The sequence below is a fragment of the Eucyclogobius newberryi genome, unplaced genomic scaffold (genome assembly GCF_026437365.1).
Source record: "Eucyclogobius newberryi isolate DKJ021-1_F unplaced genomic scaffold, fEucNew1.0.hap1 SCAF_12, whole genome shotgun sequence".
In the NCBI taxonomy this organism is placed as follows: Eukaryota; Metazoa; Chordata; class Actinopteri; order Gobiiformes; family Gobiidae; genus Eucyclogobius; species Eucyclogobius newberryi.
In genome coordinates, this window is record NW_027315746.1 from 16,995,156 (window position 1) to 17,009,070 (window position 13,915).

Sequence of the window (13,915 nt, forward strand, 5' to 3'; positions counted from 1 at the left end):
TTTCTCCGTCTTCATTTTGCCCCGTACACTGAGGGAACTATATTATGATAAATCCATGCGCTTAGGCACGCGGAAACGTGGGGACGAGCCTGACGCGGCTGCAGGTGAGCGGTAGGTGCGTTTTATGATTGATACGTGGCAGGACTAATGATTTATCCACGCCACGAGGAAATATGATAAAAATTTACTGAAAAAAAATCGTCCATGCCACCTTTAAATTATAAGATAAAAACACGATGTAGCATGTCCTTTCATGTCTAGATTATCTGATTAGTAAAAAGGTGACATTTATTGAGAAATAAAATAATTGTAAAATTGCTTTTTTTTAATCATAACTTTGCACATTTTTTTTTTTTTTTTTGAGCCTGAATCGCAAAGACATTTGCAGGGACATTTTAACATAATATTGATTGACATTGCCATAATACTGTCAGAATATTGGCATCATGTAAAGCCAAAGATTATGGATCAGTGAAATGAAGAAGCGTTACATTTTCTAGAGTTTATTTATGTTTTGACAAGAGAACATCTTAAACATTTGTAGAAAAAGATTCAGTTGTAGTCACCTGGACTCTGTTTTTAGGAAAAACAACACGTTCATTCTCAATCTGCAAATCATGACAAGCAACTCAAGATATTGATTTGCAGATTGAGAATAACTCTAAGAGGAGTGTCGAAACCTTGTTTTTTCTAAAAGTCCAGATGACTACAACTGAATCTTTTTCTATAATAGAACACTCCTGGAGGAATGAGGGATTCCACCGACATCTTAAACATGTGAACATTTGCCTAAAAAACCCACTTGCTTTAAACCTTTGCCCTCTGTGGCCTAAGCCTGCCCCTTATACTGCTGGTGCAACTTTAGGACATCATCCTGGGAGACCCTGGTCCAGCCTTCACTGTGTACATGGTAGAGGTTGACCTGCCCTCCGCTGTAAGCATCACGATATGTTGCTTGGTAGATGGCACGGCGCCCCAGCTCACAGGCCTCCTCCACGGTCAGATCCTGCCGCAGGCCGCTGTCAATCACACCATAGGCGTACATAGAGCCCGAGCCCACTGCAAACAGGTCACCACACACTCTGTTCCCCTCAGAGTCCACGTAGTACAGTCCTGAGGAAACAGAAAACGGGTCATGAATGCGGGGGAACAAACTGGTCTCCCATCAGATGTTAAGATTTGTCTGCAAAATTCACATGAGCACAACCAGCACACCCTTCTAGGAAAAATGAACAGCTGCAACCTCTCCAAATGAAGTAAGGCTGGCAGATATGAACAGCTGCATCCTCAATTATATGAAGGCGACCGGGAACCTGCTGACATGGCATGAACCCAGCCCAGGGGCCCTGCTCACGGCCTTATTGATCCCTGCAAACGCGCTAAAAATTAACTATCGACCTGAAACCAGAGCTGTAGGTAACCAAACCTTGCACCTTAAAAAAGGGAAAACAAAAATCCTGCAAACACAACCAGAATTGTAGTTTGAAGATTAATATCCTTTCACACATGCGATGACACACACTTCCTCAGAGACTTGGACTGGCAGAAGATTACAGGCTCAAGTGGTCAAACAAGTTTGGATTTACTTGCGGAATGATTGTGCTATACCATGACACACTCGAGATCCCAAAATGACGTGGATTTTGGCTCTCACCAACTGCAGCTGACATACCTCAAAATATATTTTTTTAAAAAGACATGAGAAGAAGCACTCAATATGTAACGCTTTTGCTGTTCACCATCATTCGCATTAAAAGCCACTTCAATGTGCCCTTAGACTGCACAATGCTGTAACAGTCTATTAGTAATAGAAAGCCACTTGCTATTCTGAAAAAGCGGCTCACCATCGCTTCCAACTGCCAAATTGCAGCTTCCTCAGCCTGTCGTTAGTGTGCCATGATAATCATCTGGTGCCTGCCTATGCGCGGGGGTAATTTGCCATTCGGAGACCTGCCTGTTCCTCTTGAAAACTGTAAGGGACTCGTTAAAAACATAACAGGCGGGGAGAGAGTTGTAAAGACTTGTGTGGAGTAGAGACGTTAGTCGGATCCATGCCCTTATCCCTCTATAGAGGCATCGCAAAAAAAGTCCACACACCTGGAATCTTGTGGAAAATTATCATACACTGGTTACATAACCTTCTTAGAAACTCAAAGTATAAACTAGTGAGGACTGCTTAGGATGTAAAACTACATTTTTAAGGTCCACATTAGCCTAGGACTGCTGCTAGAAGTGGCAGTATACAGGAAGTGTAGACTGTCTGCTTTTAGAGGTAGATGAGGATAACAGTGCAACCAATGGATTTCTACTATCAAATAGGTCACGTCGGTCCATCAGATCTCCTTCCCACATGAGAGAATGAGAAGGGGAGAGAATGAGAAGGGCAGCAGCTGAAAAATGCATAAGAATCACTCTCCTTGGGATGGTCCAACACTGACTACCACATGGGTCTCTGCCATCAGACTAGACTAACTCATAAACACATTAATAAACTGCAGACATCCTTGTGGGAAGCAGCTAGGTAAGGTTAGACAGGCCACATCTTGATTACGGTGTCACAACACTGAACATTATAATGTGCAGCGCCATATTTCTCAAGGCTCTTCAACAAGGCTTTAATTTGATATACTTTGCATGCATCTTAAGACAACATCAGGGCAGTAAGTGCTCTTGACATGACTGTAGCCAGCTAATGAGCTTCCAACCTAACTGCAATTGATTAAAATTTACCTCTTCATTCAATCACTGCCAAACTGAGCAGCCTCTTATATTAGACTTGGATCATTATTTCACTCATTGATTGTCCAGAGTTTAACACATGTCATTCAGTACGGTGGGTACAGCACACTGGCAGTCAGTCAAGTAATCACTGGCCTCTCGACTTTCCAAACAAAGCCGGGATCGATCTTTGCAGGTGCACACACATTATGCATGCGACCCAATTGTCCAGCTCTGGGATCCAACGTCTATCATTCTGCCTTGTGTTTACTGGCCTGCAGTCCCAGCCTCATTGATTTTCCATTACTGTGTCACTGTGGCGGCCTCTTTAAGCACACCTTCCCTGATGTATGGCCTGACACACAGGGCACAGTGTCCAAGAGTCACTGCTGCAATTCCAAATGGGCACGGAATAAAAAAGCATAACACCACCATCTGGTGGCCAAAGAGTGAAAATACAGTACAGTGAAATACTCACCAATTAACATAATTTAAACATGCAACGTTCCCTCTAATTCTTTGTGTCTGAGCAAAAACACAAACTCCCTGAGCAGAACCACTGTGAGCAAAATCAGTGTGTGCACTGGTCACATCCATATCACATATGTCCAAGACATGCTTTGTTAAAAGAGTCAAATTACAGCAGTCATTTGTTTTTTTACTTTTAATTAAGTGCTTTAATCCACCAACAATGAAAAAGACCAAAATCTTGTTCATGTTCCTGACCTGGGTAGCAGGAGCGGCCTGGGTGAAAAAGGTGGCGCTAATATATAATGTCAGCTTGATTCAATAAGTTTGTTCCATAAACAGAGCTGAATATTGGTTCATATAGATTTTTGTATTAATTTTTCAAAAAAAATGTACAGCATGTAACCAACTATTTTTGAGGCAATAGAAACTCCTTTAACTAGCTAAATGATGGATAGATGAGTTTGGAAACTTCCAGACAAAGCAAAAACAATGTTCAAAAATCAGGAGAAGGACCCTCAACTAGAAACTTCCATAGTGCACCTTAAACATTAGCCTAATTTCACCTGAGGATCCTAATGTTCTGAGGGCCTGTAGTCTACTCTGTTTGAGAACCACGGCTTTAAACCAACTTTAATATATACAACGCAGAGTATAGCTTCAATAGGCCTAGTATTTGTGGGCTACGGCTCGACCGTTGCAGATCAAACTGCTGCAATGAGATGAGTCCGTGAATGGCCCATGTTTAGACAGCTCTGGACTAGAGACCGCACGCGACAGCCTTTTTAAATAAACTGAATTGAACTAATCCCACTAAAACTGTTAAGAGGGAGACATTTATGACACTGAAAAGCTAATTCACAGACTGCGCCACAGTCACGCCTTTCACATAGCGCTCAGCCTCATTAATAAAGTTTTACTAGCGTTGTTCTACTCACATGCTCTGACACAGAGCTCTCCTCCTCCTCCAGTCTCCACCTGCGAGTGGTCACGCATACACAACGCGCACTAACACGCAAATCCGCCTGATTCTGCAGCATTTGACCCGTGGGCAATCCCGTCCGCCACAGGTCTCAAGTCAGCTACTGCAGGGGCAGACAAGGACGAGGGGTCCCGGCGGCGTTACTCACCTCTACAGCTCAGCCCACAATGGCCCATTTACCCATCAGCCCACCGGGAAAATCCCCGTATGCCAGCCCAGTCCTTGTTTGCCACTCACTGAATCACATTGTATACATTTGTATGCGTTTAGTTTATCTTCAATTCAGGTTGAATTTTTATTTAGTGTGTAGAGCAGATTTTCTGTGCGCTGAGACCTTTGGAGCAGTGAGCACTTGCGCACAGCTTAGCGGGAACAATGCTTGCATGTATATAAAAAGGTGTTTTTCTTATTTACAAATTTGATTTTTGTATCATATTTACCTGGTCCTCTCTTGTCCCATCCACACACCATTGTCCCCATGCTGAGTCCCATGCCTTTGTACTGGTACACCATGTTCGCCAGCAGCTTGGAAGCTGCAGCCACAGAGATGCGCTCCTTGTTCCGAAGCTCGTAGATTCGACACTGACGGGCTAAAAGACGCTCCCAAAAGCTACAATCTGCAGCTCCTCCAGCCATTGTACCCAGTAAGTATGGGTTGATCTCAATAACTTTCTTCACCGTCTGAGAGGCGATATATGCACCCGCTGTGGCCCGAGAGTCCACTGCCACAATAACACCATGCTGGAACTGAAGAAAAGTGAAAATATTACAGAGTTTTACATTTAACATAAAAACACATAACACGATAAATAACAAATGTATATAAAACACTATTGAAGCAAAGTGCTTCAATTTACTTGCAAAGTAAAACTTATAGAATATTTAAGAATCCCAGTTATTTGGAAATCAATTTACTTTGATAAAAGACACTCAATTTGACCATTTATTTTCTACTCTTTAATTAACTAAGCAATACCCCAATGAGATCGAGACCTCGTTGTAAGGGCGACCGTGGCCAATGTGCGAAATTTGCAGCAAAGTATTAAAAACCTTTACACATCAACACTATTGAGCAAGAGACGTACTATAACAGATTAAAAACTGAACTGCGTTCTCTAGGTTCCACCAGTTATGTATCATAACGTAAGCATGTTGATTTAAGGCTTTAGCAATTTAAGGGTCTGTCAACTACAAGAACGCAACTGGATGAGAAAGCGCTTTATAGCCACATTAGCATGCTAACGTTAGACTCTGATCTGAAGTCGCAGGAAAGTCTGTGAAAGCTCCTAAACTTCATCCATCCGACATGGCAAACTAAGGCTTTAAACGTCTTCACACAAAACATAACATGTAAGACAATTTACCTTGAATGCTAAGGTGGTGGTCCCATGCAGAAACTGTATTTTCTTCTCGACATCATCGTCGGCCTCGCCAAACAAAGGATTTCTGACCGCGAAACTGAGACTTTCACCCGGTGCAGACTCATAGTTCGCAGCATTAGGACCCAGTCCACCTATAAAGTCGACCGGCTGGCATTTTTCATAAGAAAAATCCCCCAAATCACTACTTAACACACTAGCAAGAGCCATCTTTGAGTGTCAATGATGAGAAAGCAACTTCCTTCTTTAACGATCCAGTCTGATAGCGCCCCCTAAAGGCGCGGCGGTGTTATGAAGCAGACGTGAACTAAAGACTGTCATCATATCCATAAGACCCGCCATAAGAGTAAATCACGGGGAGCTCGCGCAACCTTTAATAGAAGTATTATCAGTTAAAACTATATATCAGAATAGATAAGATTACCTATTATTTTTCTTCTTTGGTGTTTTTATGGCAATATTAAGTCTGAACGTCTAAAGAGAACCGATTTACCCAATTGTGACACCTTGGTTAAGTCCGTTGCCTGTCACGTCATAATGGATCTATTACATGATGTGACGTGCACTTCCGCCTCACGTGTTGCTGAGGGGCTATACGTTTGTTTACATTTTCTTCGCACCAAGGCAGAACTTCTGTCAAAATGTTTCTCTTGAACCGGCACCTGCATTTAACTAAGCCCATTTAGCTAAGCCGGAAATGACAAGTACACGCCCACTGGGTACAATAACTGAACTCTGTTGATGTTCCGATATTTAGCCTTGCTTTATGCCTTGCTTCCCGCTGTATCTGGTAGGATGAGTAGAACTCCCATAGTGGTCTCATCGTTTTTGCTTTTTAAAGTAATGCCATTTGAACAGTGTTGTTGATCATTTAAGTAATTTTCCTCAGGCTGAGTTGTTTTAAGTTAAATAATTGTTTTGTGTTGTGTTAAGATAGAATTATCGATTAAAAAAAAAAAGAAAAAAGAAAGAGACAAAATAGGGTTTACACATACATAAGAGTGTGTCACCAATTAATCGTTTAATATTTTCATATTATTATACTGTTTATTTTGTTCAAACATTATTGCACTTTAGTTGTAAATAAACTGATTCTGGATACATTTTGACTGTTTAAAGGGCAAATACTTACATCAGTATTCTAATATTAATCATATTAACAATGTTGTTATATTTTTACAATGTCATTGTATTTTTACAATGTCATTTAAAGCGTTAAAGGCATTATAATTTCCATACATTTTGGACCACCCTAGACCAATTGAGAGTTTCGCCCCTGATCATATATATCATCATATGAATTATATTGAACCACTTTTGCAATAGAATTTCACTCTTTACAACTAACTAGGGGAAAAAAGCAGGGTGGCAGTCAAATGGCACTAACATTCAGTGGGTTTAAGACCCGTACAATGTGGCAAAATAACAGAATAATGCTGTAATCTGAGCTCTATGTAGACAAAATCAACACAAATCATTATTTAAAAAGCACGCTATATTTGGCTTGTCAAATAAAAAATGGGTTGCATTTATCAAATACATGTATGTGAAATTATAAAGAACACAAGAACATAATATGCTGATCTTACTGAAGCTTAATTCTTTTTTCTACTTCAATTTGTTTCTCTTCCATTTTCCTGTAATATTCCTCTTTCAAGTCCTCTCTCTTTCTTTGATGCCATCCCTCTGCTGTGATGTGAAAGAGGTCCACATTGTTTCCAGAGTATGCGTCCCTGTGAGTAGCTCTGAACACAGCTTCTCTGGCCAAAGAGACAGCCTCAGGAACACTCAAACTCCACTTCAACTCTCTGTCTAGGACCCCATAAGCATAAGGGGACCCAGAGCCTACAGAGAAGACATCTCCCTGGAACCGAGCACCATCGCTGCACACATAGATCAGTTTGGGGCCATTGCCAGTGGATGCAGATTGTGCTATGTCAGTAACACTCTGGTTTGAAATTGAATCATTGTGACCCATGTTTGTCTCCCAACCACACAGCGTAAGAGCCACACAGACATCAGTCCCTTTAAATGGATGCAACATAAACGAAAGGAGCTTGGCTGTTCCTTTTATTGACAATCGTTGTTTGTGTCTAAGTTGGTAAAGTCTTATTTCTCGTGTCAGGATTCGTTCCCACAGCATACAGTCTGCTCCACTGCCAGAAGAGGTGACAACCAAGTGGGAGTGAAGAGGAGTAATCTTGTGCACAGCTGGACAAGCTACAAGCCCCCCAGCACTTGCCCGTGTGTCTGCAGCAGCGATGACCCCACCTTGGAAGATGAATCCCATGGTTGTTGTCCCATGAGACAGACCAAAAGGTCTAGGGACAGTAATTGAAGGTTTACCAGAGTGAGACGTTAATAATGAAGATTCAGAGTTTGGTAAACTGAAGGAAAATGGAGCCCCAGGTATTATTAGATTTTCTGATGATCCTCTTAAATTGGAACATCCATCCACTTGAAATTTTGTTGCATTATCCAATGATGAAAGTTTACGCTTCAAGGCACAAATATCTTCCAAAGCCATTCTACAGCAGAATAAGACTTAAATCACAGTTGGACGAGGCATATTTGGTAGAATTAGTTCTCTTCTCTCTTTCTCCTTTTATAATGTCCATAAATGCAAACACATCAAATATGTGCTGTGAACATGATACTGAGATGCTATTTTCTGCACAGTAGTACTTTCTATGCTTATTTTGAGCATTTTCACTTGAACAAGTGTGAACAAGGTTCTTGAATCTACTCCAGAGTGGCGCGGGGCCTTTCTGTGTGGAGTTTTTGCATGTTCTATTTATGTTTGCGTAGATTTCCTCCAGCTGCTCCTGTTTCCTCTACCACTAAAACCCTGTACAATAAAGCACCCTCCCTTCTGGGGCCTGGACTCCCCTGAAAAAGAGATGCTACATCTCAGTGGGACTTTCCTGGTTAAATAATGGTAAATCGATAACAAACTGCTGATGCAATCTACGAACTTACAATTTCACATATTGTCTTTGACATAAACAAATACAAAACTAAATATAATATAATTGCATATGTGCAGTTTTCCAACACCAGTTAGGCGCGAATAAATATATAATAAAGTTAAATTAATTTAGTCAAATAGGCATGTACAATATATCATCTTAATAAACAACAGTTTGTTTAATTGTAACGAGTAAATGTCTTACATTATAGAAACTCGTGTAACTCGCGATAGCGCACGAGATGTTGCCCGCGAGAATCATTGTGGCTCTATAATTCCATTATCTACTGTGGCGTGAACGTCCTTGTAGATCCAACATGGCGCCTGTTTCCACGAGACCATAACGAGCCGTGCTGTTCGTAGCAGCAGTTCAGTCATGGCGTCTGCCAGCACCGGTGGCCGAGTGTCGTGCGGCAGAGACTTAAACTGTGTGCCTGAGATTGCTGACACGCTCGCAGCCGTTGCCAAACTTGGGTAAGAAGCTTTTATTCTACACTGTTATTAAGCAACTGGAGTGATTTTGTGAACGGCGACGCCATCCGTGAACGGTGTCTGCTTCTGCTCTCCGGTGAAATGACAACACGTGCACATCACAATGATAGCCTCATCACAGTTTCGCATGTTTTTTACACTGTTTTAAAAAAATGGCCTTGTGTTTATACAACACTACCAACACGACGCCGTTATGTCGTTGGTCCGAGTGTCTTATGTGCGTGTGTTCTTTTGTCAGGTTTGACTTCCTCTGCATGCCCCTTTATCACCCGCGGTTCAGAAGAGAGTATGAGCTTGAGCCCGCTAAATCACGTCCAGGTGCCCAAACACGCTCTGACCTGCTACTCTGTGGGAGAGGTGAGTTATTATCACTGAAGGAACCATATTTTACACTTCCGTTAACATTATGCTTATGTGTCATTAACCACTCAAATGTGCTTGAAATTATTTTTGGGCAGATTGGAACACTCTTATAGTTGGAAAGCTTTCACCATGGATAGACGTGGACTCGGAGTTGGAGATGGAGCGTAGAAATTCAGAGGCAGTAAGTTGTGTCCTTAAGAATTGTACCTTTTTTTTCCCCCCCTCAAGGTGTGGCCTTTGGTATAATCACTTGTGGTTTTGGTGGATCATGACCTCGGTCCTTTCACCATCAATAATGCAAACTGATCTGTCCAGGCTCTAGTCCAGGAGTTAAACTTCTCAGCATATCTGGGTCTGCCAGTCTTTATGCTGCCTCTGAGGGGACCTCATAATGCCAATCTCGCCCGCCTGCTGCTAAATCACACCCACACTGGCCACCACTCATCAAACGTGAGAATTCCTCAACTGGTGTTTGTAATTTATAAGTAAAGACCTCTTAAGTGTATATCCCTTTTTATTAGTTCTGGATCCGGGTTCCCCTCATGGCCTCAGAGGACACCCGAGAAGATCTGGTTGAGAATGAACAAGCCCCTTGTGTTGATGACTTGAGCAATGAAGAGAAGACATGGGACTGGTAAGTCCAGTTACAATGCACAGAAGCCCAAATGTACTCTTTGACAATTGTCAACTGTTTTCTTATTATGGATTTATTTGCTTCTGTGTATTAAGGTGGCACTCCTTCAGAACTCTTTGTGATTACAACAAGAGGATAACTTTAGGTGAGATGAGTGTTTGGAATAGGCAGCGTTTTTTTTTCCAAATGCAAACTAATAACATGCTCAATTCTGTTTCAGCCATTGAAGTTGGTGCTGACATGCCCTCCGAGGCTGTGATTGACAAGTGGCTTGGGGAACCTATCAAGGCAGCTATACTCCCCACGAGCATCTTCCTAACCAATAAGAAGGGCTTTCCAGTCTTGTCTAAAGCTCACCAGAGAATAATTTTCCGTCTTTTTAAGGTGGGGGAAAAGGTTTATTTTTTTTAATTTGCATTTGTCATTGCATTGGTGGTTGTTCTAAATCATTTGTAAAAAAAAAATAACTTTTTATCTTTAGTTGGAGGCCCAGTTTGTTTTTACTGGCACCAGCCGCCACACAGAAAAGGACTTCAGATCGTATCTGCAGTACCTAGAATATCTAAACCAGAACCGGCCAGCACCCAATGCCTATGAGATGTTTGCCAAGGGTTATGAGGACTACCTGCAGTCTCCCCTTCAAGTAAGGAAATACTCTGTGCCCTCCGGTTTACCCCATCAACCTGTCCTGACCAAGCCTCGCACAAAGACCTGGTGACTGGTCCTGCTCCTGAAGGATGCCCAGGCAACACTGAGGGATGGGTCAAATGCAGAAGACAAATTTCCCTATGGGGACCAAAAAGTCTACCTTAACCTTAAACCTACTAATCAATGTATTATTTTTGCAATTTATTTTTACTACTATTCAACTACCGGTAATTAAAATGCATTTTATTTTCACAATTGACCTAATGTTTGTTTATTTCAGCCTCTCATGGACAACCTGGAGTCTCAAACATATGAAGTGTTTGAAAAGGACCCTATCAAATACTCACAGTACCAGCAGGTCAGATTATCAAAAGTCTTATTATGCACTACTGAAAATAACACTCACAATTTGCAAAATAATAAGTAAAGATATTAAACAGGCGCATGTAAACAAACATATTAGCCAAACTTAACTTCAGCATCTAGTGAAAGTTTAGTTTGCATTACGTTTAACATTGCTTCTTTGATTGCAGGCTGTGTATAAATGTCTGCTTGACAGAGTTCCTGAAGAAGAAAAAGCCACCAATGTTCAGTGAGTCCAATTTTATCCAAGTTTATCATGCAAAATTAACTACTCCCTTCATACTGGTGCTTTTGAAACAGGGTGTTAATGGTTTTGGGTGCTGGACGAGGCCCTCTGGTCAATGCTTCCTTACGTGCTGCTAAACAAGCTGACCGGAAACTGAAGGTGTATGCGGTGGAGAAAAATCCCAATGCTGTTGTCACGTAAGTTGTGTAATGAAAAAAATCTGACTCATTAAGGGTTGATTTCCATCCAACTAAATACACATTTTTATTGTAGATTGGAGAACTGGCGCTTTGAGGAGTGGGGAGACCAAGTGACTGTTGTATCGTGTGATATGCGTGAATGGACAGCACCTGAAAAAGCAGACATCATTGTTAGTGAGCTGCTGGGTTCATTTGGGGACAATGAACTGTCTCCAGAGTGTTTAGATGGTGCTCAGCATTTTCTCAAAGGTAAGATTTCAAGCATGTGTATTGTTTTAAAAAAAAAATCTATACTCATTTGTAGTGCATGTTCACACTCTACTATCAATTTCTCATTAGATGATGGAGTTAGCATCCCCTGTTCCTACACATCCTTCCTGGCACCTTTGTCTTCTTCAAAGCTTTACAACGAGGTACGAGGATGTAGAGAGCGCGACAAGCATCCAGAGTGCCATTTTGAGACGCCATATGTTGTGCGACTTCATAACTTTCACCAACTGGCAGAACCCAAGCCTTGTTTCACTTTTGTTCACCCCACAACAAGTAATTTACCATAACTTTTAATTATTTATTTAAACAAAAGTATTAATTTTTCTTTGTTTTTACTAGATATGGATAATAATCGTTACCAGTGCCTCCGATTTCCTGTAACATGTAACACAGTGTTGCATGGGTTTGCTGGCTACTTCGAGACGACACTGTACAAAGATGTCACACTTAGTAAGTCACTGATTGTTTTTTTTTTTTTTTTTTTTTAACTAAGCAAATAATGTTTTTATAAATGTGATATTTTGTCTTAGGTATAAAGCCAGATACACATTCACCTGGGATGTTCTCATGGTTTCCCATCTTGTTCCCACTTAAAGTAAAAAATAACTTTTTAGTTTTGCAAAAAATAATGATTGTGTTAACATCTAGAGGTACCAACCCAAAACATTTTATCTTTTCATACAGCAACCGATCATTGTTTCCCGGGATGAAGATGTCACTGTGCGTTTCTGGCGCTGCAACAATGGGAAGAAGGTGTGGTATGAATGGGCCGTAACTGAGCCCTCCTGCTCTGCCATCCACAACCCTGCAGGACGCTCCTACACTATTGGCCTGTGATTCCAAATGAGCCTTGCTCTCATCAGGCGCACTTTCACCCATGCTCTCTCCGATGTGGGCTCACTTGTAGCAGCCTGCATTTTAATGTCTTGTGGCGTGAACGCTAGGAGTCAGTGCAGGTGAAATGTGGAAGCCATTTGAATTGATATTTTAAGACATAAGTATGACATAAGCAACTACAGTTTGATGTTCATAAAACAGAAGGACTAGGTCTCTAGTGACATGGCTCAAAGTTTAAGCACTTATACAGGAAGTGTATCAGTAATCTACAAGTGTTGACCTACAGGTCATACAGTGTACAACTTTTTAGTCTTTATGTCAATGTCATCTTTGCAGAAAACATGTTAATGTAACAACCCTCCTGCCTTAACACATTCCAAGTACTGCATACACAAAGCCTTGTTCTAAAATTTAAGAAATTGGTCAGGTTCCATGCTATCACTTAACGGTCGTTTCATGTCTGTATTTAGTTTGTAAATCATCAATAAACCATTGTAATGTTTTCTCAATGCCCCTGGTATCTGCATATGGTATAAAAATCTTAAATGCTGTGGTTAAGATTGGATATATTGCAATAACTTGCTTCTTCGCATTTCAATTTCCTTATTGTCCATGTTCAACTGTTAACATTTTTTTAGCAGCATTTCACACAATCTGTTGGTTATAGGCATACAAATTATAGTGGATGAGTTTAAGTATCTCCGGGTCTTGTTCTCGAGTGAATAAAGGATGGAATGTGAGAGTGATGGGCGGATCGGTGCAGGCTACATCGGACTGTTGTAAAGAAGGAGCTGAGTCGAAAGGCAAAGCTCTCGATTTACCGGTCAATCTACGCTCCTACCCTCACCTATGGTCATGAGCTTTGGGTAATGACCGAAAGGACAAGATCGTGGATACAAGTGGTCAAAATGAGTCCCCCTTAGAGATGGGGTGAAGAGCTCAGTCACACGGGAGGAGCTTGGAGTAGAGCCGCTGCTCCTCCAGTCGAAGTGGCTCGGGCATCTGTTCCGGATGTTTTCTGGGCGCCTCCCTGTGGAGGTGTTTTGGGTATGTCCCACCAAGAAGAGACCCCATGGAAGACCCAGGATACACTGGAGGATGTCTCGGGATCCTCCTGGAGGAGTTGGAGGAAGTCTGGGAATCTGCTTAGACTGCTGTCCCTGCGACTTGGCCCCTGATAAGCAGAAGAAGATGGATGGATGGAAGGAAATTCTTACTTTCTTCATACAGCACTAGTCTCTAAACTTCTTGCCATATCTTTTATCAGGATATTTTTGAAATTCTCGCCTAAATATGTGCCCACAGGCCTTTATCTGAAGCTCAAACGCTATTCAATCAACCTGTAGAAAAAAAGAACTTAACTGTGG

General features: G+C 41.5%; 3 protein-coding genes across 3 annotated transcripts; 1 reads left to right on the top strand and 2 right to left on the bottom strand.

Annotated features, from left to right (window-relative positions):
- Positions 1-821: 821 nt before the first annotated feature.
- Positions 822-5,796, bottom strand: psmb5 (proteasome 20S subunit beta 5). Its single transcript, XM_072441000.1, has 3 exons — positions 5,533-5,796; positions 4,609-4,915; positions 822-1,113 (listed from the first exon to the last, which is right to left on the bottom strand). Exons 1-3 carry the CDS (start codon positions 5,755-5,757, stop codon positions 830-832), a joined length of 816 nt encoding a protein of 271 aa, XP_072297101.1. The 5' UTR covers positions 5,758-5,796; the 3' UTR covers positions 822-829.
- A 1,336-nt stretch (positions 5,797-7,132) lies between these two features.
- Positions 7,133-8,074, bottom strand: psmb11a (proteasome 20S subunit beta 11a). Its single transcript, XM_072440462.1, has 2 exons — positions 7,533-8,074; positions 7,133-7,463 (listed from the first exon to the last, which is right to left on the bottom strand). Exons 1-2 carry the CDS (start codon positions 8,072-8,074, stop codon positions 7,133-7,135), a joined length of 873 nt encoding a protein of 290 aa, XP_072296563.1.
- A 732-nt stretch (positions 8,075-8,806) lies between these two features.
- On the top strand, positions 8,807-13,050 carry prmt5 (protein arginine methyltransferase 5). Its single transcript, XM_072441001.1, has 16 exons — positions 8,807-8,989; positions 9,246-9,364; positions 9,466-9,551; positions 9,686-9,820; positions 9,892-10,004; positions 10,100-10,149; positions 10,225-10,388; positions 10,486-10,647; positions 10,933-11,010; positions 11,186-11,244; positions 11,316-11,438; positions 11,515-11,690; positions 11,781-11,984; positions 12,051-12,161; positions 12,242-12,306; positions 12,396-13,050. Exons 1-16 carry the CDS (start codon positions 8,892-8,894, stop codon positions 12,546-12,548), a joined length of 1,896 nt encoding a protein of 631 aa, XP_072297102.1. The 5' UTR covers positions 8,807-8,891; the 3' UTR covers positions 12,549-13,050.
- Positions 13,051-13,915: the final 865 nt, after the last annotated feature.